Raw genomic sequence first — 25,278 nt, 5'->3', positions numbered from 1 at the left:
TGCCAGCGCTGGCCTGCAAGGTCCCAGGAATGCTTCAATGAGCTTCATTCTACTTCAAACTGCAGGGCTCCACAATCTGCTTTAAGCTTCTTCGGCGCCCTCACAGAACAGGTAGTGTCATCAGGCTGAAGATATCTTACTAGACTATAAGCTGTACAGGGAGCGAGTGTATTAATTATTAGTATTATTACTAAATTCCCACCCGCCAGATCAGCAGCGATGATTGGGCTGATAGAATTCACTATAGGGGACACAAATTTAAGGTTTTGGGCAAGAGATACGGAGGGGGGGGGGGGGTGAGGATTTTTTTTTAAAAACAGCGAGTGCTGATGACTTGGAACTCGTGCCGGTGGAAGTGGTGGAGGCGGAGACACTAATGTTTTCAAGGGCAGTCTGGATAGGCACTTGAGGGAAATAAACTTGCAGGGCTACAGGGATAGAGCGGGGGAATGGGACTGACTGGATTGCTCTACAGAGAGCCGGCATGGACTCGATGGGCCAAATGGCCTCCTTCTGTGCCGTTATGACTTTACCCTATGACTCTATTGTTGTCGGTTCTGAGCTAGCCTGACCATTTCAGTCACCTGTATCCCTCTCTGTGACAAGTCTCTCTTGACATTGTCTATCCAGCGGGCTTCCTTTGGTCTTCACCAGCTTCCTGTTCCACGTACCTCTGTTTGCAGGGCCAAGAAAGGTGTTCGAGCTGTTTCCATTCCTGATACGCGCCCAAACCATCGCGGTCATCGTTCTTGGACCTTCTGCATAAGCGCTGTTTCTTGCCCAAGCTGTGCCCGCCTTGGCTCAGTGGGTAGCACTCTCGCCTCCGAGTCAGAAGGTTGTGGGTTCGTAGTCCCACTCCAGAGGCTTGAGCATAGAATCTAGGCTTACCTCTCAGGTGGATGGAATAGATCTCCTGGCACTATATTCGAAGATGAGCAGGGGAGTTCTCCCCGGTGTCCTGGCCAATATTTATCCCTCAATCAACACTACAAAAACAGATGATCTGCTCAATTTCTCATTGCAGTTTGTGGGAGCTTGCTGTGTGCAAATTGGCTGCCGCATTTCCTGCATGACAACAGTGGCCACACTTCAAAAAGTACTTCATTGTCTGAGGTCATGAAAGGTGCTATAGAAATGCAAGTCTTTCCTTCGTTCCTTATTATGTCACTCTTGATTCTTTGCATTCTGGATACTCTCAGTATTTAAAAAAAATTTGTTCCTGGGATCTGGGGCGTCGCCGGCAAGGCCAGCATTTATTGCCCATCCCTAATTGCCCTTGATAAGGTGGTGGTGAGCCGCCTTCTTGAACTGCTGCAGTCCGTGTGCTGAAGGTGCTCCCAACCAACTTATCTCTGCTGTTAGTATCTTTGCTGGTCAACTTTTCTAATGTTGCAACACTCAGATCCGTATAATAATATGGGGATGACCATCTCTTCATAAACTCCTACCTTCGCTTTTCCCAAAATATCTTTAGCCTTCTATAGCTTGCTTAATCTTCCAAATGCAGCAGAGTGTAGGAGTATCGGTGGCAAAAAAAATACGTGGCAAAATTCCAAGTCATCACGGTCGTTCTGCAGTTTAGTTTTCAGAGCAGGAAATCAGTAGAATTGAACACAGGTCCTACATTCTTCATGTACAACTGGCCGACTGGGGAGGAGCCGGTGAGCAATTCCGCCCCCCAGTGGTAACTCTCATTAATGAAGCTGCATCTGTGAGAATCTGAAATAACAACAAAAGACGCTGGAAAAACTCAGCAGGCCAGGCAACATCCGTGGAGAGAGAAATAGAGTCAACGTTTCGGGTCGAAACCCTTCTTCAGAACTGAGGAAAAAAGGCAGGAAATGAAACAGATTAAAAGACCAGTTTGGGGGCTGGGAAATGGGGGAGGGGATGAAAGAACAAAAGTGAAGAGACATTAAGAGATATTCAAGACGAGACGAGATGGTAATATCACAGGTAAAGAGACAAAAGACGGCTCTAGATGAAGTGTGAAATGCACTGGCAGAATGAGAGACAGCTGCCATGTGGGAGAGAAAAAAAGGGAAAAGGCACAAACCAAAGGTGTGGATAAAAAATATATAGAAATATAATAGGGGCCGAGGTTATGATCTGAAATTGTTGAACTCAATATTGAGTCTGGAAGGCTGTAAAGTGCCTAGTCAGAAGATGAGGTGCTGTTCCTCGAGCTTACGCTGAGCTTCCGTGGAACAATGCAAGAGGCCGCGGACGGTGAGGTCTGAGTGGGAATGGAACGGTGAATTAAAATAACAGGTGACCAGAAGCTCGGGGAGAATCTGATTTGACTTCACATCGGTACAAAGTAAAATCAGTCTGGCTTGTTTGTGTGTGTGTGAGTGGTCCTGGGACAAACTCTCATGCCCAGTCAGTCACCCGTACTGACTCCAGGTGATTTATCCAATCATAATATGCCACCTCTCGGCTCCTCTGTGGCACCGACAAGCACTGACCAATCAACAGCAGCTTCCCTCATCACCTGACTAACCGGCCTCGTCGGTGAATTTAGCATATCCCGGAATGAAGGGGAGGGAGTTGCCTGCAATGCCTTTCGGGTTTGGCGCCACCTTTCATCTTGCTCCTCAGCATTGCATGGCACGAGCAGGGGGAGTTCTCCCCGGTGTCCTGGGGCCAATAATTATCCCTCAACCCAAAATCACTAAAAACAGGTTAGCTGGTCATTATCACATTGCTGTTTGTGGGAGCTTGCTGTGCACAAATTGGCTGCCGCATTTCCTACATTACTGAGTGGGCTCGACAGGGTAGATGCAGAGAGGATGTTTCCCCTCGTGGGGAAATCTAGAACCCGGGGGGCACAGTTTCAGAATAAAGGGTCGCCCTTTTAGAACTGAGATGAGGAGGAATTTCTTCTCCCAGAGGGTCGTAAATCTGTGGAATTCTCTGCCCCAGAGAGCTGTGGAGGCTGGGTCCTTAAATACATTTAAGATGGAGATAGACAGATTTTTGCAAGATAAGGGAGTGAAGGGTAATGGAGAGCAGGCTGGAAAGTGGCTTTGAGCCCAAGATCAGCCATGATCTTATTGAATGGCGGAGCAGGCTCGAGGGGCCAAGTGGCCAATTCCTGCTCCCATTTCTTATGTTCTTATGTTCTTGCAACAGTGACTACACTTCAAAAGTACTTCATTGGCTGTAAAGTGCTTTGCGACATCCTGAGGTCATGAAAGGAGCTATATAAATACAAGTATTTCTTTACTATCTACGTCTTCAGTGGGAGGATACCTTTAAAATAATGAGTTTGACAACCTACATTCAGTTTCAAAATTTCACACCTTTAAGCAGCAAAATTTGAATTTGTTTTAATTGTGGGTAAAATGATCTGAGCTGTTGTGACTGTATTGAAATCTGCATTGAAAAGTCACAAACCAGAAACATGGTGAAGAGAGTTGAATGCAGGGAAGGTGCTAAGCTGTCACACCCCTGAATATACAGGGTAAAACATTTGTCGTAAGGATCATGCACAGTTGAGGTGACGCAGTCTGGGCAACATTCCTGCTATTGGTGATTTTCCCTCCCTCATAGATTTGGGTTGCATTAATTTCGTGAGTGCAACTAATGCCGAGTAGGTTCTAGAGTTCTGATCAAGGTGAAGCAGCTTGTCATGGTCAACATTATCGAGTCCCTTTAGAATCCTAAAAGCAGCAATCATATCACCTTTCAACCTTCTCTTTTTCAGTGAGAACATTCCCAATTTACATAATTGTGCCTCATAATCCAATCCCTCCATCCCTTCAATCATTCTGGTTGCTCTCTTCTGTATCCTTTCAATAGCTGCAATATCCTTTCTGTACTGTGGCGACCAGAACAGTACTCAATATTCTAAGCATAGTCGCACCAATGGTTTATAAAGTGACAGGATTATCTCTCTATTTTGGCTGAATATTAACCTTTCAACACATATCTGATTTGCTTTACTCACTGCTGCAGAGCATTGTTGCGATAGCTTCAATTTTTTGTTAATCAGGGCCCCCCAGATCTATTTGATTTTCCATCCACATTATATGTGACCCCCCCCCCACCATCAATGATGAAAGTTCGGATGGCCCCGAAGCTGAGAGTTTATCCATTTATACACATCACCACAGCACATGTAGTATAGCTACTATCCAGTGTAGGTTCTGAAGGACCTGGTTTCAAAGGCGACTGGATTGAAACTGAAATATATGGGCCCAGAAATTCGGGTCGGGGGCTTCCCGCGAGTGCAAGCCCCCGACCTGCACTTACCTTGCACGCCGGCAGTTGAGCTCTAGGGCCCCGTGGAATTCCGCTCCGGGGCCTGGCCCAGCTGCCGGCGCGCTGTGCTTGCGTGTCCCAGGGGCGTAGTTAGTGCGATGCGTCCCCTGGGATCACGTGAGCCATGGGCAGCCAATCGGAGGAGGGAAAAGCCCATTCATAAGATTGACAGGAAGACCTGTCTAAACTTATGAATACTACGGGCCTCAAAATAGCATTAAACCTTCAAATAATTTTTTTTTTAAATCACACTTTTTCAATAAACTACAAATTACATTAAATAACTATTTTAAACAATAATTTAAATTTTTGAAAAAAATAATTTTATAAAAAAAGGGGCTAAAAATAAACTTACCTTGCTTTAAAGTATTTGAAAATAATAAACCTGTGGAAAAAATGTTTTAATTTTAATTAATTGACCACTTACCTTGTAAAAAGCAGGCCTTACGCCTGCTTTTTAAATGCGTAAATCCTACAGGCTTACCCTCGCGTGAAAACCTGCAAAAAAAAACTAAGTTCAAAGCGCACGCGCAGCATCCCCTGCGCGCGCGTTCGACCTCTGAACCCCTTCACCACAGCACATGTAGTATAGCTACTATCCAGTGTAGGTTCTGAAGGACCTGGATTCAAAGGCGACTGGATTTAAACTGAAATATATGGGCCCAGAAATTCGGGTCGGGGGCTTCCCGCGAGTGCAAGCCCCCGACCTGCACTTACCTTGCGCGCCGGCAGTTGAGCTCTAGGGCCCCGTGGAATTCCGCTCCGGGGCGGAAAGTAGTGAGTGAGGAGGACATAAAAAACCTGCAAAGGGACATAGACAGGCTAAGTAAGTGGGCAGAGATTTGGCAGATGGAATACAATACTGGAAAGGGTGAGGTTATGCACTTTGGCAGGAAAAATCATAGAGCAAGTTATTATCTTAATGGCAAGAAACTGGAAAGTACTGTAGTACAAAGGGATCTGGGGGTCCTGGTGCACAAAACTCAAAAAGTTAGTATGCAGGTGCAGCAAGTGATCAAGAAGGCCAATGGAATGTTGGCTTTTATTTCTAGGGGGATAGAATATAAAAAGAGGGAGGTATTGCTGCAGTTGTACAAGGTATTGGTGAGACCGCACCTGGAATACTGCATACAGTTTTGGTGTCCATACTTAAGAAAATACGTACTTGCTCTCGAGTCAGTACAAAGAAGGTTCACTCGGTTAATCCCGGGGATGAGGGGGTGGTCATATGAGGAGAGGTTGAGTAGATTGGGACTCTACTCATTGGAGTTCAGAAGAATGAGAGGCGATCTTATTGAAACATATAAGATTGTGAAGGGGCTCGATCGGGTGGATGCGGTGAGGATGTTCCCAATGATGAGTGAAACTAGAACTAGGGGGCATAATCTTAGAATAAGGGGCTGCTCTTTCAAAACTGAGATGAGGAGAAACTTCTTCACTCAGAGGGTGGTAAGTTTGTGGAATTTGCTGCCCCAGAAAGCTGTGGAAGCTACATCATTAAATAAATTTAAAACAGAAATAGATAGTTTCCTAGAAGTAAAGGGAATTAAGGGTTACGGGGAGCGGGCAGGAAGTTGGACATGAGTCTAGGTTCGGAATGGTCATGGCCCTGTGGGTAGTGGAGTGGGCCCAGGGGCCGTGTAGCCTGGTTCTGCTCCTACTGTGTTTTAATTCTGTGTTAGCTTTCAGGAGATGGTTTTATTCCTGTTCCTGGCTGGGGTGGAGATCGCCTTTACAGAAGGTAAGTACTTTAGAAAATATAGGGACAGAGTGATCTCCTGGAAGAATTTCGATCGCCTAGATGGGTCGGAGAGGAATTTCCCAGATTTCTTTCTCCCAAATTGGCCATTGGGTCTTTTATCTGGTTTTTCGCCTCTCCCGGGAGATCACATGGGTTCGGGTGGATGGAGAGTGATAGAAGATTTGAGGTTAGGATCAGATCAGCCATGATCTTATTGAATGGTGGAGCAGGCTCGAGGGGCCGATTGGCCTACTCCTGCTCCTATTTCTTATGTTCTTATGTTCTTATGTTCAGAGGATCGGAAGTGCCGGTTTCCTGCGCATGCGCAGTGCATGCAGGAAACCTGTACTTCCATTCGGCCTACGGGTGAGTACTCCGTGTGTACTCACCCGTGGAGAGTCGAATTTCTGGGCCATGGTATTTGCGGTCAGTGGCGAAGCAAAGGCACTAGCCGCTGGCCCAGAAGAAACATATCCACAGAGATCTCTCACGATCTCTGTGGCGAGAAGTTTGCCTTTTTGACATGTAATTGATTGATGGGGATTCCCAGCGAAGAGCTGCAGTGACGCCAACAAGCAGCCAATCACAATGAAGAATTCGCACAGATTGAGGCTTTCATATGGTGGATAAGGTAAAAACTGAAATATCATGAACAAAGTTTTTTTTTAATTGTAATTTTTATGATAATAGAGAAATTTGACACTCCCCAAATATAAAAATTAGTTTTTCAGGGCCAGAACGGTTGCTTAGCAGTCAATACGCTGTTAAAACCCCTGTTACACCTAATTCAACAAGGCTTAACATTTAATGGGGTAAGTAACAGCAATATTAGTGTGGAAAAGCCCAAGCTTTCATCAGTTGCACTGATTGCCAGGGTTCACAGCGCAACCAGCGTCGGAGCAGTGAATGACTGACTGCAACTTCAGGATTTTCGCATTTAGGTGCGCATGGGGTAAATCCTGAAGTTGTGGTCGGTTTCAGAGGTGTAATGACGGTGAACGCTGTGAGTTCACCTTCATTATCCACCCACAAATTCTGGGCCATAAATGACATGTGACCCGTGATACTTAATGGTTATAATCAGCAATGTTTGCACTTCGCTAACACAGAGAATCCAATTCTCCGAGAATACCTTTGCCTTAGATTGATTTTTTTATTTGTTTTAATGAAAGTAATTGGCGATTGTCAGCTTCAGTTGCTATGGTGACAGGTGCGGACATAGACTGCTAATATTGAACCAGCATTCACTGTCTTGCCGTGCGAAGCAAAATGCACATCGAATGCAAAGAATATAAAATATAGTGCCCGCGCAATAAAGAGACGTTAAAGGCCTAAAGCAAAAAAAATGAGATGGCAGTCATTTCTGTGGGCGCTCTTCTGACCGTTCACCATAACTTCAGCAGGAGATCGGTGGAGACGCCGGAGAAATGGCACCAAGGGCCGTTTACGCCATTCCTTCGGGATTTCCATCGAGCTGTTACTGAGGTTATGGCGGGCGATCGGTGAGAAGCTGCTTTGGAAAGCTGTATGTGCGGCGTGTGGAACTCATAGGTAGGGCACGCAAAGCATTGCGAGAAGTATGTTTTGTTTTCTCACTTATTTTTTCCTCGCCTCTGGAACTCTTTGTGTAAAATTGCAGTAAATTCTAGTACACATGTCAGTGGTGGAAATTTGCAGAACTTTTTTGGAGGAACAAATCGTCCCTTTGCTCGTGGTGGCATCAGTGTGTGACCCCCTAACCCGTGAGGTAAGTTCCAAATTCAGCAGCTTAACGTCAAATATTCTAGTTACACTCTGCTGAACATCCACTCCCTCCCCCACTGGCGTACCGTGGCTGCAGTGTGTACTATCCACAGGATGCACTGCAGCAACTCGCCAAATCTTCTTCAGCAGCACTTCCCAAACCTGCGATCTCTGCCACCTAGAAATACAGAGGAAGAAGGTACATGAGAACACCACCACCTCCAAGTTCTCCTCCAAGTCGCACACCATCCTGACTTGGAAATATATCGGCTGTTCCTTCATCATTGCTGGATCAAAATCCTGGAACTCCCTCCCTGGCAGTACCTTCCCCACACGGACTGCAGCGGTTCAAGAAGGCGGCTCACCACCACCTTCTCAAGGGCAACTAAGCATGGGCAATAAATGCCAGTCTTGCCAGCAACACCCATATCTGAGAATGATTTTTTTTTAAGTGGGATATCAATTTTGGTTTGACTATTAGAAATTTGAATGAATTTTGGATTCGGTTGTTCTAAGACACGTCTATGGATATTTTCTACCTGGCACCTTGAAAATCCTGTGAGTGTTAGAAATTATAATTAACTGCAGCTCCTACTCTTGCTGTGACTATGCCTTCAATTTCAAACTCTTTGATGCATCTTCACTTTCAGTATTACAAAGATCTAAATAACCTTCACAGTACTGATGTGTGGCGTGGCCACTTTGTCATGGTGATAGGATGTAGTATTCCCTGCTCTACTTAGGAACATAGAAACATAGGCGCAGGAGTAGGCCATTCAGCAACTCAAGCCTGTTCTGCCATTCAATGAGATCATGGCTGATCTGCGATCTAACTCCATATACCCGCCTTTGGTCCATATTCCTTAATATCCTTGGTTAACAGAAAGCTATCAATCTCCAATTTAAAATTAACAATTGATCTTGCATCAATTGCCATTTGCGGAAGAGAGTTCCAAACTTCTACCACCCTTTGTTTATAGAAGTGTTTCCTAATTTCGCTCCTGAAAGGTCTGGCTCCAATTTTTAGACTCTGCCCCCTAATACTAGAATCCCCAACCAGTGAAAATAGTTTCTGTCTCTCTCTACCTTATCTGTTCCCCTTAATGTTAAATCTGGATATCTTTAGGTAGTGTGTCCTTCAAATAATCGACAGAGACTGCAGAGGAACAAGCAACAGGTGTTTACTGGATGAGGGTTGCTCTAAAACTAAACAGTACAGATCCCTACTCAGGGTTATATACAGGTGTGGTCACTGCCGGTACTACAGTATACAGGAGCTGTAAAAAGTAGTTCTCCCCTTAAAGTTACATACACTACAATTCCTCCCCTTTTAGATTAACAGTACCATAACATTCATTTAACAATTAACACTTTTAACATGCAACATTAACTGAAAATAGTCCATTTATAAATTCAGTCTTTGGGGCGGCTTCCTGATCCTTTCTGGATAGCGCCTTTCCTGAGTGTCTTGCTCTTGGTGCGGAGGCGATTCTGGCCCCCTGTCGTCGGTTGGTTCATCAGCTTCCGATACTACTGTTTCTGGGGTAGATGCTACCTGTATGTCGGGTTCATTACCAGGTACGCGAGACATGGGGTTGACTCGTTCCTGTGACGCTAGGATCTGGTCGACATGGCGTCTCACAATGTTCTCCCCAACATCCACTGTGTACATTAGTGGCCCCTGCCGTGTGCATATCGTTCCTGGTTGCCATTTCTCTGTTCGGTAGTCGTGGGCCAAGACTGGTTGCCCTACATTGAAGCTCCTTGTCGGCTTCTCATTGATGTGCTGGAATTGCTTATTCTCAACATTTCTTCGTACATTTGGTCTGAGCAAATCCAGACGAGATCTCAACCTTCGGTTAAAGAACATCATGGCCGGGGTCTGGTTGGTAACTGCATGTGTCGCATTTCTGTAGGCTAACAGGAAATTGTCCACCTTATGCTGCAGTGGAATGTCGTCATCGCACATGGCCCTTACTGCCTTTTTAAACGTTTGTATGAACCTCTCAGCCAATCCATTTGTGGCTGGATGATACGGGGCGGATGTGTAATGCCTTACCCCATTCCTTTTCATAAATTTCCGAAACTCTTCGGACACAAACTGTGGTCCGTTATCAGAGCAAATCTGCTCTGGCAAGCTGATCCTGGCAAATATGGTCCGTAGGACTGCAATCGTTTTCTCCGTGGTGGTGGAGGACATTTTGATCACCTCAGGCCATTTCGAGTGCACATCCACGGCTATTAAAAACATTGAGTCCATGAATGGACCAGCAAAATCAATATGCACCCGTTGCCATGGAGAGGAGGGCCACTCCCATGGGTGTAGAGGGGCATGTGGTGGTGCATTTTGGACCTTCTGGCATCCTGAGCAGCTCTTTGTCAGGTCCTCGATTTGCTGATCGATCCCCGGCCACCACACATAAGCCCTAGCAAGGCTTTTCATTTTCACCCCTCCCAGATGGCCTTCGTGAAGCTCATTGAGCACTCTCTCCCTTAACTTGGGTGGAATTACCACTCGGGATCCACACATCAAGGTCCCCTGTCAATCTGGGCGTAGTTACGCTCGGCTAAGGTTAGTGACCGAGACGCAAAGGCTACTGGCCTCTCCCAGCCGTCCGGGAATTTGTGCGACAGCACCGCTCCAATACCATAGGGTGATGCATCACACGCCAACCGAATTGGTAGTGCTGGGTTGAAATGAGCCAACACCTCTTTTGATGTGATCAATTCTTTGCACTTCTGGAAAGCTCGTTTACATTCGTCATTCCACTTCCATGGTACCCCCGTTTGCAGTAGGGTGTTCAGTGGGTGTAGTACTGTAGACAAATTCAGCAAGAACTTATGGTAGTAGTTCACCAGCCCAAGGAATGACCTCAGTTGTGACACATTTTCTGGTGCTGGAGCCTTGACTACTGCCTCAATCTTTTCAGGGGACTTATGTAACCCCTCTTCATCAATAACGTGGCCACAATACGAGATCTGCTTCTGGAAAAACTCGCATTTGTGGCGATTAGCTCGTAGCCCATATTCCTTCAATCTAGTGAGCACCTGCTCCAGGTTGGCGAGGTGATCACTGTCATTTTTGCCCGTGACCAGGATGTCGTCCAAATAACACTGGGTCCCTGGAATCCCTTGCAGGACTTGATCCATTGCCCTTTGCCAAATAGCCGGAGCTGATGCTACCCCGAACACCAGCCGGTTGTATTGGTAGAGACCTTTATGAGTGTTGATCGTTAGGTACTGTTTCGAGGCTTCTTCTACCTCCATTTGCAGGTACGCTTGGGCCAGATCAATCTTAGTGAAGCATTTTCCTCCAGATAGCGAGGCGAAAATATCTTCAATCCGCGGAAGTGGATATTGTACCGTGTGAAGGACTGGGTTCACTTTCACCTTAAAGTCCCCACAGATGCGAATCTTCTTTGGTTCCCCAGGCGTATTACTCAACGACCTCTTCATTACAGGAACGATGGATGTAGCCCACTCGCTCCAGTCCACTTTGGACAGCACTCCAGAACGTTCCAAACTGGCAGTGTTTCGATAGCTTGCTCAGTTCCGTTAAATACTCAGCATTACTTTCGTCTTTATGCTGTTTCCTTTTGTGGAACTTAAATCTTTCTGTTATCAGCAGCGGTGTGGGGTTTAAGTGGTCCTGTAGGATTGCCACTATGCTTTCAAAATCCTTTTTCACTGGCTTCTCTGGGGTTACTAAGTTTTGCAGTAAGCCGTATGTTTTTGCACCCATGGAATTCAACAATACCAGTGCTTCCCTGGCATCTGGCACCTCATTCGCCTTGCAGTACACCTCTATGCGCTCTATATATGTCGCCCAATCTTCGACTTCATTGTCGAGCGCTGTGACAGTGCCACTCTTCGGCATCCCTGGGTGTGGTTAGACTGGCTAAAAATGGCGTCTCCTGCGCTCTCCTTTCTTCCCACGCTCTCCCTTCTTCTCCACTGGCTCAAAATGGCGTCTTCCCGCGCTCTCCCTTCTTTTCTTCCCCCACGGACGCTGCTCAGCCCTTGAACACCGGCCGCGCTCTGTGCGTTTTCCCCTCTCTCTTCGGTGCCGCTCTGTCTTCAACCCCAGCTGTGCCCTGTGCGCTTTACCCTCTCTCTTACCCATCGACGCTGCTCAGCCTTTTTCTGTGCCATCGGTCGGCTCCTGCCGCCGCTGTCCGGGAAGGATCTACTCCGTACCTGCTGCCAGCCCGCTGCGCTGGATCGTCGTGGCTGGAGAACCAAGCCCAGCTCTCTACAGCCTCCTCTGCGATGCTCAAGTTTTCCCTGGATGGTCGACGCCTGCACTGGTGGAATCGGCCTTCTTCTTCAGAGTTGCAGGTAGGTTCGAAACGACTCGTTGCCAATGTTAAATCTAGATATCTTTAGGTAGTGTGTCCTTCAAATAATCGACAGAGACTGCAGAGGAACAATCAACAGGTGTTTACTGGATGAGGGTTGCTCTAAAACTAAACAGTACAGATCCCTACTCAGGGTTATATACAGGCGTGGTCACTGCCGGTACTACAGTATACAGGAGCTGTAAAAAGTAGTTCTCCCCTTAAAGGTACATACACTACACTTAATATCCTGAAAACTTTGATCAGATCACCCCTTAACCTTCTAAGTTCGAGAGAATACAACCCGAATTTGTGTAATCTCTCCTTGTAACTTAATCCTTGAAGTCCGGGTATCATTCTGGTAAACCTACGCTGAACTCCCTCCAAGGCCAGTATATCCTTCCTAAGGTGTGGTGCTCAGAACTGCTCACAGTACTCCAGGTGTGGTCTAACCAGGATTCTGTACAGCTGCCGCATAACTTCTACCCCCTTGTACTCTAGCCCTCTAGATATAAAGGCCAGCATTCCATTCGCCTTTTTGAATATTTTCTGTACCTGTTCATGACATTTTAATGATCTATGTACCTGAACCTGACATCCACAGTTTTTAGCTTTCCACCATTTAGAAAGTACCCTGTTCTATCCTTTTTAGGTCCAAAGTGGATGAACTCACATTTGCTCACATTGAAATCCATTTGCCACAGTTTTGCCCATTCACTTAATCTATCAATATCCCTTTGTAAATGTATGCTTTCATCTACACTGCCGCCTTTCTTTGTGTCATCGGCAAATTTGGATATATGACTTTCTATGCCATCATCTAAGTTGTTAATAAATATTATGAATAGTTGAGGCCCCAACATAGATCCCTGTGGGACACCACTCGTCACATCCTGCCAATTTGAGTACCTGCCCATTATCCCTTCTCTGTCTCCTGCCGCTCAGCCAATTTCCTAACCAGGTCAGTGGGCTACTCTCACCCCATGACACGTTTTAATCTATTTCTATTGGTAATATTTCCAGTGACTATAAGTCACACTATTAAAAATGTACTTTGCAATGGGATTTCATATGTACTATTTTTGGAGCTGGTGAGTTATTCTAGGAGCACAAGAATTATAGATTCATAGAAAGAGGTTGTTTGGCCCATCGTGCCTGCGCTGTCAAATTCCACTAGCCGTTCGCCTGGATTCCACTCTGGGGGAAAGTGCACCCCATTGTCTTAATGGAAAAGCCAACTGAACATTTAAGTGAAGGAGTCATAGAGCCATAACGGCACAGAAGGAGGCCATTCGACCCATCACTATAATGTGGATAAATGTGAGGTTATCCACTTTGGTGGCAAAAACAGGAAGGCAGATTATTATTTGAATGGCAATAGATTGGGAGAAGGGGAAGTGCAAAGAGACCTGGGTGTTCTTGTGCACCAGTCGCTGAAGGTAAGCATGCAGGTGCAGCAGGCGGTTAAGAAGGCAAATGGTATGTTGGCCTTCGTAGCAAGAGGGTTCGAGTACAGGAACAAGGATGTCTTGCTACAGTTGTACAGGGCCTTGGTGAGACCGCACCTTGAGTACTGTGTGCAGTTTTGGTCGCCTTACCTGAGGAAGGACGTTCTTGCCATGGAGGGAGTGCAGCGAAGATTCACCAGGCTGATACCTGGGATGGCAGGAATGATGTATGAGGAGAGATTGTGTCGATTGGGCTTATACTCACTGGAGTTTAGAAGATTGAGAGGGGATCTCATCGAAACCTATAAAATTCTGTCAGGCCTGGACAGACTAGATGCAGGAAGGATGTTTATGATGGCCGGGGAGTCCAGAACCAGGGGTCATAGTCTAAGGATAAGGGGTAAGCCATTTAGGACTGAAATGAGGAGGAATTTCTTCACCCAGAGAGTGGTGAACCTGTGGAATTCTCTGCCACAGAGGGCGGTGGAGGCCAGTTCATTAAATATATTCAAGAAAGAGTTGGATATATTTCTCAAGGCTAAAGGGATCAAGGGATATGGGGAGAAGGCAGGGACAGGGTACTGAACTTGGATGATCAGCCATGAGCTCATTGAATGGCGGAGCAGGCTCGAAGGGCCGAATGGCCTAACTCCTGCTCCTATCTTCTATGTTTCTATGTAAGTCCATGCCGGCTCTCTGTAGAGCAATCCAGTCAGTCCCATTCCCCCGCTCTATCCCCGTAGCCCTGCAAGTTTATTTCCCTCAAGTGCCTATCCAGTCTCCCCTTGAAAACATTGAGTGTCTCCACTTCCACCACTTCCATCGGCAGCGAGTTCCAGGTTCTCACCACTCGCTGCATAAAAAAGTTTCTCCTCACGTCCCCCCTGTATCTCTTGCCCAAAACCTGAAATCTGTGTTCCCTAGTCCTTGTACCATCAACTAGTGGAAACAGTAAAGGGACACAGTAGTGTAGTGGTTTATGTTACTGGACTAGTAATCCAGAGGTCTAAACTAATAATCTAGCAGAACATAAGTTCAAGTTCCACCATGGCAGTTCGAGAATTTAAATTATGTTTTTAAAAATCTGGGAATAATGAAAGAAAGGTTGGTATCAGTAAAAGTGACCGTGAAGCTGTAGGATTTTCGTGAAAACCCAACTGGTTCACTAATGTCCTTTAGGGAAGGAAATCCACCGTCCTTACCTGGTCTGGCCGTTAAATGACTGCAGTCCTAACCATGCCGCCTAACCGTGCTCTGAAATGGCCGAGCATTGCTATCCGTATTCATCTGCTCAAAGCCCACGTAGTTCAACAGTGGGTAAAGTCAGTCAGTGCACGACTTATTTGGTGACTGGATTCATTAAATTAAATTAAAATGCTGCAATCTTCAAATTGACTCCTCCAAAAAAAACTGTCGAACTGATGATTTTTTTTTAATATCCTCATAAAATGCCCTATTTTGGACAGTCTGGTGCTCATTAAAAAAAAAATGGATCATCTGATATTGGCCATTCTCACTGAAACAGTTGATTTTTCATTAAGAGAATGGGGTGGAGTGGAATATGAGCAATTGGCCGGCTGGTGGAATGTGCCGGCCGGCGGGCCTGGTAGTCCGGCCAGGAGGCCGGGTCCATGTTGAAGGCCGGGCCCCATTTGCATCGGGTTGACGAGCCGCGGTGAGGAAGCTGGCGCCGGCTCCAAGCCGGAAGAAGGTAGGTTCCTTGGCGCGATCTGCGGCTGGGAGGGGAGTTGGACTTACAGCGTGCCCAGGCTGGCCTCGTGGAGCCTAATTCCTGCTCCTCCCGACCTCGCAAAACGGAAGAAGGAAATCACCTTCGGGACCCTTCTTTAGCTGGACCGCCATGTGTCGCTGGTCGGAACGTGCGGGTGTGGGGCGAGCGCTCCGAGCAGCGACAAAAAATGGCAGTCGGGGTCCTACGTGCTCCATTGGATCCCAATTAGCGTTGCAGATGGGCCTACTGGCTGGCTCGGGGGCCGCACCATGTGATCTATGGCCACGATGATGACGGTAAGTCATTGCCCGCCATTTTCAGGGCGCCACGGCCTCATTTCCGCCAGGAAGGCCTGAAAACTCACCCCAATGTTTCCCTGTTGTGGCTGTTTGATTACAAACTGATGCTTGCGGTTGGGGCCATCGTCAACAAGTAGGTCTCAGCAAGTCCCAGACTGTTGCTCCGAGGCTTCCAAGCAGAACGCAACTGGCGAGGCTCAACACCCAGCTGAGAACAGGCCTGTTTTTACGATGCTAATGGGTGCAATATTGGGATCTGTCTCACTTAACCCTGCACTGCCATCATTTCCAGCCTGTCTGACAGGCATTTAAATCTCGGGCGTCATTCCTCGGCGATTTCAAGTCAAGGTTTAATAATAATTTTAAGTAAATAGTCGCGTGTAGAATTTGAGTAATAATCAGGGATTAGGGCATTTGGGAATAGCTGCATGATCAATGAAAAGAGAGGCTGGAATACACGACCTGTCATTCATGGGATCTTATGAAGAGCATTCAGAATGAAAAGAGATTGGAGAGAGTAATTGGTATGTTAATTTGATATTGAAAGCTTGGTATGATTACATTTTATATAAAATGGAAGACTAACGTTATCCTTATTTCTATTGATTGAACCTACTTGTATGTCTGCATTGTTTTTGATCTTTTCTGCTTTGTGAACCTTTTTATTCTCCTCCAGTATTTGTTTTAAGTCTTTTTTCATTGCTTCTTTTCTTTCCTGTTTTTCCTGTACCGTTGTCCAGATTAGGAGTCAATCTGGCTCCATCCACCCCCCCCACCCCCCCACCCTCAATCCCTCTCCACGCCCACTCCCCCCTCCCCCCACCCCACCACCGATCTCAGTTGGTGCAGCTCTGGAGTGAGCTAGCTGTCTGAGGGCAGCTTGGTAACTCATTGCTGACTTTATCTTTCCATGTCTCCGAGGCCGGGAGGTTAGTGCGAGGGGGACCGCTGGCCTGAGCTGGTAATCCTGACACTCTTCGGCCCAGCATGTTGGAGCACCGTTACCATGCGCCAAGATTGTACGCTTTCATTTTTAACTGGTCGTCACTACAATTCCCTTAACCTTTTTTTCTGTGCCATTTAGTGTAAGCATTCGCGTCTGTGTATACATGTGTGCGCGCACCAATGTTCCCTCTAATTTTTATTGGGCCGCGCGGTCCCTTTAACTGGCTGCACGGTCCCTTTAACTGGCCGCGCGGCCCCTTTAACGGGCGACGCGGCCCGTTCAAAATTCTGTGCACGGGACCTCCAGAGCGTTGCATGGCCATGCAGCTTAAAGGGAGCATGCGCGTATGTATACATGTGTGTATGCGCATGCATGTGTGTGAATGTATGCAGGTGTGTGTGTGTGTGCACGTGTGTGTATGCGCATGCACGTGTGTGTGTATAAGTGCGTGTGTCTATACATATCTGCGCGCACGTATGTGCATGTGTGCATCCGCTACACTATTAAACTCCTGTGCCTGTACCACTGAGCCTGCTTGTTACTAAAGGTCCCCCACCCCTGTATTTTGCCTTGCAGGTTCATTACTTAATGGTGCTGTCTGCCAACTGGGCCTATGTGAAAGACGCCTGCAGAATGCAAAAGTACGAGGACATCAAATCAAAGGAGGAGCAGGAGCTGCATGACATCCACTCCACCCGCTCAAAAGAGCGGCTAAATGCTTATACATAAAGAGTCCCGTCCCCTCGCTCGCACCAGTTACTGCTTTGTGTCTGACTAAAGCTTAACAACTGACTCACGACCCTGGTTACTGGTTTAGTAAGTTCCTATGCGACCTGACCACGTGTTTCTTTTTTCAAAAAAAAATGTGATTAAAAATCCGAAAGCTTTGTCATTTGGTAAAGGGTTAGCCCTCGCTTCACTCACACACAAGAGGTTTCAATTCGATCGGGTTTGTGAAAACAAATTTTCTGATCGATTTTTTTTTTTTTTAAAAGAGACTTTGATATTTGTAATTTTTTTTTAAAACACTCCTTTTATTTTTACTGATAGGAAATTGGTAACGGGACCATATATCAAGGGAAAGGGGAGGAAACTCAAGCTGGGAGATCAATGTTGCTGATTTTATTGTACAAACGCTTAACTCATTCATATCGAATTCCACACTCTGTTATTTTAATGGAGTTGCTGACCCATTTATTGCAAATAGGTTATCAATTCAGTTAAAGGAGAGGAACTTGATACCAGCGTAATAACCACTCATATTATACATCGCCTGCAGTCATTTCTGGGCTTACTACTGTTTTCCTGATTTAAAGTTTTCCTCGTGCAAGATGTTCCTTGGAAATGCTTGTGACCTGATTAATTCCTGAATCGAAGAATCATTTTCATACAGTTATTTCTTTTTATAACATTACCTCCTGAATTTTTTTCATAATTCTAGGTAGGGTCACTGGCTTCCAGTGACCGAACTGTTCAATATTCATTTTTAATGCACGGGATTGAAGAATTTTCACCAGTCTTTTTGCCTGCACTGGACTCATTGATAATTTGGGCCTCTGGTATAGGGCAGCTAAAATGGGTCAAATTCCATTAAAAAGGCATGGCTATGGGAACCCGTACGGGTCCCAGCTATGCCTGCCTTTTCGTGGGATAGGTGCAACATTCTTTGTTCCAGCCCTACTCAGGTCCCCCTCCCTCTCACCTCTTTTTTCCGGTGCATTGATGACTGTGTCAGTGCCGTTTCCTGCTCTCGGCCCCCCCGGGACTGGAAAAATTTCACTGTCCAGAAATTCCATGGTTATTGGAGATAAGAAAAATAAAATAAAAGGGTCTACACCTGGAACGTCAGCCTGCCTTTTCTCTTTTTTTGAATGTTGGCCGGCCAGCTGTGTAGTTGCAGTGAGGCCTATTTTGATGAAATGGGAATGTGGGTGGTTGACCAACATTTTTGGAGATCGCATTCCATCCACTTACGATTAAGAGCCGTTCGTTTATGGCGACTGAGCGGGTCTACTTCTATTTTGATTGCTTACTTTTACTAGCGCGACTGGATTCTGCCTGTTCTCCCCATGAAAGCTGCCTATCAGTGGCCTTGGTTGTGGTGGTGGTGGGGGCGGGTATAACGTTTTCATGAAACATGCAGGTATACCATCGAGGCCCCGACAAGTTTCACACTGAATAATGAATGTTTTCCTCACAGCGAACGCGCTTCACAATAAGCGTCGCAAATGTACCCCGTTTCATAGGAGCTTACTGCCACAGGACACACGCTCGCACATTCCGTTTTGTTTAATAGCAAAATACTGCAGATGCTGGAAATCCGAAATAACAACGGAAAATGCTGGAAAAACTCAGCAGGCCAGGCAACATCCGTGGAGAGAGAAATAGAGTCAACGTTTCAGGTCAAAACCAATCTTGACAAATGGTTTTGACCTGAAATGTTGACTCTATTTCTCTTTCCACGGATGTTGCCTGGCCTGCTGAGTTTTTCAGCATTTTCTGTTGTTATTTCCATTTTGTTCAGGTCTTTTTCTTAACTGTCGTGTTTTTTGTGAGAACTTTAATCGAGCACGTCACAATGAAAGGGGGACGGGGGTGTGGGCGGGTGGAATAATGCTTTTGGGGCATTTTTTTTTTCTGTTCGGTTCCAATAATAAATATCCTTTGGCCGTCTAATCGAGCGTTCTTTGCCGAGTGAAAGTAGTCTCACACGTAACATATGTAGTATCTGACATGACTGGGGGAAGATAAAAGAAGAAAGCTTTCATCGTGAACATAATCCGGCCGCTAAATGGCAAAAGTTGATGTTAAATATTTAGACGAGGGAAAGATTTTTAAAAAAAAGCTACCAGTGAAATTTGTAACGTAAAAGTCATTGAGAGCGATCCATCAATACTGGACCAAAATGGGTGTATTGAATTTTATTCTGTATTGCCTATTGATCCTGCTGTATGTACGCAGTACGGTGTCTCCCTAAACCCTGTAGCCTGAACAAGATCTCCGTCGGTGTTTTTTGGAAGTAAAATCCTAGTTCGTTTTTCTTTTCTGGTCCACCTCTCGGACCCATTGTGAACTATGGTGAGCTGTTTTCCTGATGTAAGTGCATTTCTAATGAAGTTAAAGGAATTTGAGATCTGCTTTATACTGTAACAGTCATGCAACATTTGGTAATTTCTAAGCGTTTTTCTGTATTAGATAAGAACTTTGACGTAGCTGTTATTCGTGGCATGGTTATACACTAGATATGGGGATAGTTTCTAAAGAGTTGACAGCAAGTTTTTTTTTAACACTAGGCTGTTTTACTGTATCATCGGTTGTGTGCAGTATCATGGTTCCTATGCTGCCAGTATTATGCTGCGACTCTCTTTACGATATTTTAATGTAGTGTTTGATTCCTTTTGTGTGATATCTATAGGTTGTGTCGATTTAATCCACGTCCTCTGATTCATATATGATGTCTTGTATTCAGTAATAACTTAATGCTATTGGCTTTCTGGTACTAGTCTTTGTATTTTCACAAAGAATGCTTTGTAGCAGGCTGTATAATTAATCTGTTTTTGTACATGAATGTGCCAACAGCTTGACAGTGGCTTTTTTTTTTGACTGTAGGAAGAACATGCTTGCGATTTAATTAATAAAAATAAATTTGTGTACTTGTTCCTTTTGTGGAGGTGTTGCATATATCCTGATCAACTGGATGACTCGACGGTGAGACTTATTGAAACCTGGTCAGTGTAGTTAAACTGGCTCCGAGTGCATGTGTGTGTGCATGTATGTGCGTGCACGCGTGTTTGTGTGTGTGAGAGAGAGATAATTTTTGTTGTTATTAGGATGAGGGAGGTTAGTGCTGAGGAATGGAACATCATCCACTTTTGACCTACCCAGTATCAACATCAAGCATTTCCAAGCCAAGTACAGCAGTTTTGTCGATCAATTGATGGAGATTGATTGCCATTATTAATCAACAACTCCATTATCATTGGATAATGCGACTGCCTGGATGGTTGAAGGCAAACTAGATGGACCTTAGTCTTGCAGTTCCTACAGGGAGTCTCGCAGACCGCAATTAATTATCGGAAACTAAGCCTGATTTCTCAACCATGGTCAGATAATTGTGGGCAATGCTCTTGAATTCCTCATATGTGCTTCCAACAGATGAAGCTACCCACCAGAGGTGCAAACTCAGTAAGATTAAGTGTTAAAGCCCCTTCTATTCTGCCCCGACAATGGGGCTCAATCCCAACGTCAGAAACGCATCTCCTTACTTGACCAACTGTGACATTTTCCATTGCACAGACCAGCCATCCTGAGGTCTTTCTGGGTGAGATTGCCTTGGTGCCAACTATGGGGCAGTTTTGTAATGTAGGCCCATGCCCAGAAAAATCTGCATTGAGTCTGGCCAAACCCATCTCATGGAGGACATTTACAGCCAGCAGGCAGAAGAGACCTACATCCCATCAGTTGTGCTGGATTTGAAGCCAGGTTCTGGTGGTTACAAGGACATCGTTCTAACCCAATGCAACACTCATTCCCTAAAATGTTTCATTATACAGAATATTTATGACAAAATGAGATGGAAACAATACATCAAATAGGAACAGAGGAATTGCTGGACGAAAAAAACCAAGGTCTTTCTAGTTCGCCTTCTTCCATCTAGCAACTCGCCAAGGCTTCATCGACAACACCTCCCAAACCCGCGACCTCTATCACCTAGAAGGACTAGGGCAGCAGGCGCAGGGGAACACCACCACCTCCAAGTTCCCCTCCAAGTCACACACCATCCTGACTTAGAAATAGATTGTCGTTCCTTCATCGTCGCTGGGTCAAAATCCTGGAACTCCCTCCCTAACAGCACTGTGGGAGGACTTTCACCTCACGGATTGCAGCGGTTCAAGAAGGCGGCTCACCACCACCTTCTCAAGGGCAATTAGGGATGGGCAATAGGTGCTGGCCTTGCCAGTGACGCCCACACCCCATGAATGAATTTTTAAAAATGAGACAACGATAATGGAGTTGTTGACTATTCATAGCAATCAATCTCTATCAATTAGCCTACAACAGACCCAGACATGAGACGAGGAAAACCCCAGTGGAGGAGAGCTTTGGGAACCATAGATCCAAAGGGACCTGTTCCTCCCAAGCACGCTACACTTCCCACATGACATGTCTCAAATTACTTGTATACTGTATTCCAAAATGTTACTTTCTGCTCCGTCACTGGTGCCTGATAATGATCTGCAAATGGTAAATGCTGTAAACAGGACCAATTACACAGGAAAATCCAGAGGGAATGGAACGAGGTCACTCAGGGAGGGTTCGGGATCTATGGAGTTAACAACTCGCATTAGCTTACAGGAAGAAGCTGACTGACTAAAAATAGTGTTAAAATCTGTAATAAACCTGCAATCATTTTAATAGAGGAAAATCTGTTTTTGCAGAAGTTGTTGGAGCTAAACAATTTTGCGCTCATTATGTGTTTGGGCTCTTTGAAATAAAAAAGAGCTGTTTGCCAATAGTGCAACCAATTTGCAGCAATTCGAAATACAGGAAAGGGAGACTGAATCCTCCTCATTGCCCCTTACATCCCCGGAGCAAGGAAAACAGCTCCATTCACCCACCTGCCAAGCTGACTGGAAAAGGATTGCAAGCAGTACACAATTAAACCTTTCACATCATTAAAACACACGCAGACTTGTCAACCTCAGGGAAATACTACAGACATTCTAATCAGATTGTAAAGCCATTTAAATATGCGGAAGTGTTTTCTTTATTGTTACAGGGTGACGTACATCATAACAGCAAAGATTTTAAATCGAGGTGACTGCTCATCACTCACAATGAGTGGTGTTTGGAAGCTCTGTGGGCAATGGCTAGAGTACAATGAATGACCAAGTGGTACGATAACCAGATGAGTGAAACTTGGCACCCTGGTGTAAAAATGGCTTTGGGGATCGGCAGCCGCCATTATAGAAACTGGCTGATTTTTATTGCCACATGGCAGTAATTTGAAAATCTACCCCCATAAAGCTGCTGAGAAAAGCGAGCCTGAACTTTGAACCGTACTGCTGAAGCCATCAGAGAGAGTGGGAACCAAATACGTCCCTACAAGATGAAAGTAACAGGGGGAGTTCCAGATTCTCACCATGGCCTCTTCATTCTCTCTTATATTTGATGCTGAATGTTTTGCTTTCAAAGATGAGGTATGTTAGCGTTGAAAAATAGAACGCCTTTGCATATTTCGTGCCCAGTGTTAGTAATGAACGCTCCCAGGTAGATCTACATAAAGCTCCCTCTAATAAGAACATAAGAAGTAAGAGCAGGAGTAGGCCATACGGCCCCTCGAGCCTACTCCGCCATTCAATATGTAAGATTAGGATCACAGGCTCACACACAGATTACCCAACAGGGCTTTAGAAGTTGTAAGGCTTTTATTAAAGAGCTACAGTTTTAAAGCATAATCAGATATTACATATGGTTTAAGCTGAGTATAATAGACATACAACCCGTGACAGTAGAAAGCGATCTACGACTCCCGAAGCGGAATGCCACGACCGGACGGGCGGTTGGTTGGATGTCTGATGAGGCAGTGTGGAGGTCTCGGGTCAGCAAGTCTCTGCAGTCAGCGCATCAGTCTGTTGATTCGTCCCCCTGGCTGTTGGAGGTGTTAGGCATAAGCCAGCATTGATCCACCTCAGAGGCTAAACTTAGTCAAGGTGTTAGGCCTGAGCCAGCATTGATTTCCACATCGAAGAAGCCTTGGCCCCTCGCTGTCTGATTCCCTCTCTCAGCCCTCTATTCTTATAGTTATTTCGGTGGGCTGTGATCTATCTAGTGTCACTCATCTATAATCCAAGTGTGGTGCGGGAAGACATTTCTCACTGCCCCTTTCTGCCTGGCTGACCAGGCCTTTCTCTTATCTTTCTGAGTAATGTTTTGTTATGTTTCTTTAAGGACATTCATGGCTGATCATCGACCCCAACTCCACTTTCTCGCCCAATCTCCATATCCCTTGATTCCCCTAGAGTCCAAAAATTTATCGATCTCAGCCTTGAATATACTCAAAGACTCAGCATTCACAGCCCTCTGGGGCAGAGAATTCCAAAGATTCACAACCCTCTGAGTGAAGACATTCTTCCTCATCTCAGTCTTAAATGGCCTACCCCTTATCCTGAGACTATGCCCCCTAGTTCTAGACACGCCAGCCAGGGAAACAATCTCTCAGCATCTACCCTGTTAATCTGCCGCAACAATGTGCTCCAGTTTCAGCAGCACATCCACTACTGCAGCAGTGTGACACTTCCATTTCCCACGCCAACCATTTTCGTGGTCTGCCTTGGTGAGATTGTCAGTTTAGTGGCACCTAGTGGTAAAGGTAGTTTTATGCTTGTACCCACTCAAACCTGGGTTGAGTCTGTTCAAACACATTTCACAAAGGGCCCTTACAACGGGCACTGAAGAGAAACTTTCATCCCATTAGTCTGAACTAAATTGAAAACCAGACCCCTGGACTAACCCACGATACGGCTGAACCTGGAGACTTCTGGCAGCACAACTGCAGAGAGGATGGCCACGGGGAAGTCGAGAGATGCTGGCTGATGGAGGGACCTTTAAGGGAGGGGCTAAAGGTGGAAGGAATGGCAGCACTGGGATCAGAGCCAAAGAAATAGATGTTATTTATAATCATATCCCCTCAACTGTTTGTGTTCAGTCTTACAATGTAACAAATAGAGGCTATGAAATGCCCAGCCGGTAAAGTAAATCCCCGTGATACTTATGGTTTACCTGCTCAGTGAATGAGCAGGAGCAGGCTGTCAATTGCTGTCTGCCACAAATTGACATTAAATGGAGTGGAAAATGTTAAAGCTTCGTACAAAACAAGGTAAGAAAATTCTGTGTATATTGATGAGCCTTTGCTTTAAATCTCTCCATCACTAATACTGTTTAACTTCCACTATTTTAGGATATCCTAAAGCACTTTAGAACCAATAAAATACTTAACAGTAACAGAAACACCGCAGCCTATTTGCGCACAGCAAGCTCCCACAAACAGCAATGTGATGATGACCAGATAATCTGCTTTAGTGATGTTGGTTGAGGGATAAATATCAGCCATGGTCCCCTGCTCTTCTTCGAAACAGTGGCCATGTGATGCTTTATGTCCAGCTGAAAGGGCAGCTGGGGCTTTGCTTTAATGTCTCAGCCGAAAGAGGGCACATCCTGACAGTGCAACACTCCCTCTGCGCCAGCCTAGGTTTTATGCTCAAGTCTCTGGAGTGGGACTGTGAACCCATCACCATCTGACTCAAGAGGTGAGACATGCTATCACTGAGCCATGGTTGGCACATGCACCAGCACCCCTAGTGGAAGGACAAGCTAATACTACAGGAAACTTTCGACTTACCGGCACCTAAATAACCGGAAATCTCGGTTAACCGGCAAAATTCAGGAGTAGGTTCAGGTAACTTTTATTACTTTTTTTACTCCATTTGTTGCTGTGCAAGGGTGTGGTTGCAGCTGTTGCTAAGCTACAGAGACGCTTGCAACTTGTGCCCATTGTTCTGAAGCTGTTGCTAAGCAACAGGGTTTGTTGCTTTATACGGCGCTCTCAGCTCCGTATCTTTTACTATAGCGTTCGGTTATCCGGAATTTTTGATGAACCGGCACCACGTCGGTCCCATCCGTGCCGGATAAAAAAAAGTTTCCTGTATCTGGAAAAGTCAGGTCAGAAGTAGTTTCAACAAATAGAACTGGATAAATAGTCTATTT

At 45.6% G+C, this 25,278-nt stretch overlaps 1 protein-coding gene across 1 annotated transcript in view; it reads left to right on the top strand.

Moving 5' to 3' along the window:
• gpm6ab (glycoprotein M6Ab) overlaps positions 1 to 18,881 on the top strand; it is a 396,678-nt gene extending 377,797 nt beyond the window's left edge. The window contains exon 7 of the mRNA XM_085978023.1: positions 17,089 to 18,881. Within this exon, the coding sequence (XP_085834149.1) occupies positions 17,089 to 17,241 (153 nt within the window). The 3' untranslated portion in view covers positions 17,242 to 18,881. The remainder of the gene's footprint in view (positions 1 to 17,088) is intronic.
• The last annotated feature ends 6,397 nt before the right edge of the window (positions 18,882 to 25,278 follow it).

Source organism: Somniosus microcephalus, chromosome 1, assembly GCF_052327205.1.
Source record: "Somniosus microcephalus isolate GS21.2 chromosome 1, FLI_Smic_1.0, whole genome shotgun sequence".
NCBI lineage: Eukaryota > Metazoa > Chordata > Chondrichthyes > Squaliformes > Somniosidae > Somniosus > Somniosus microcephalus.
This window is presented reverse-complemented; position numbering and strand designations above follow the sequence as displayed.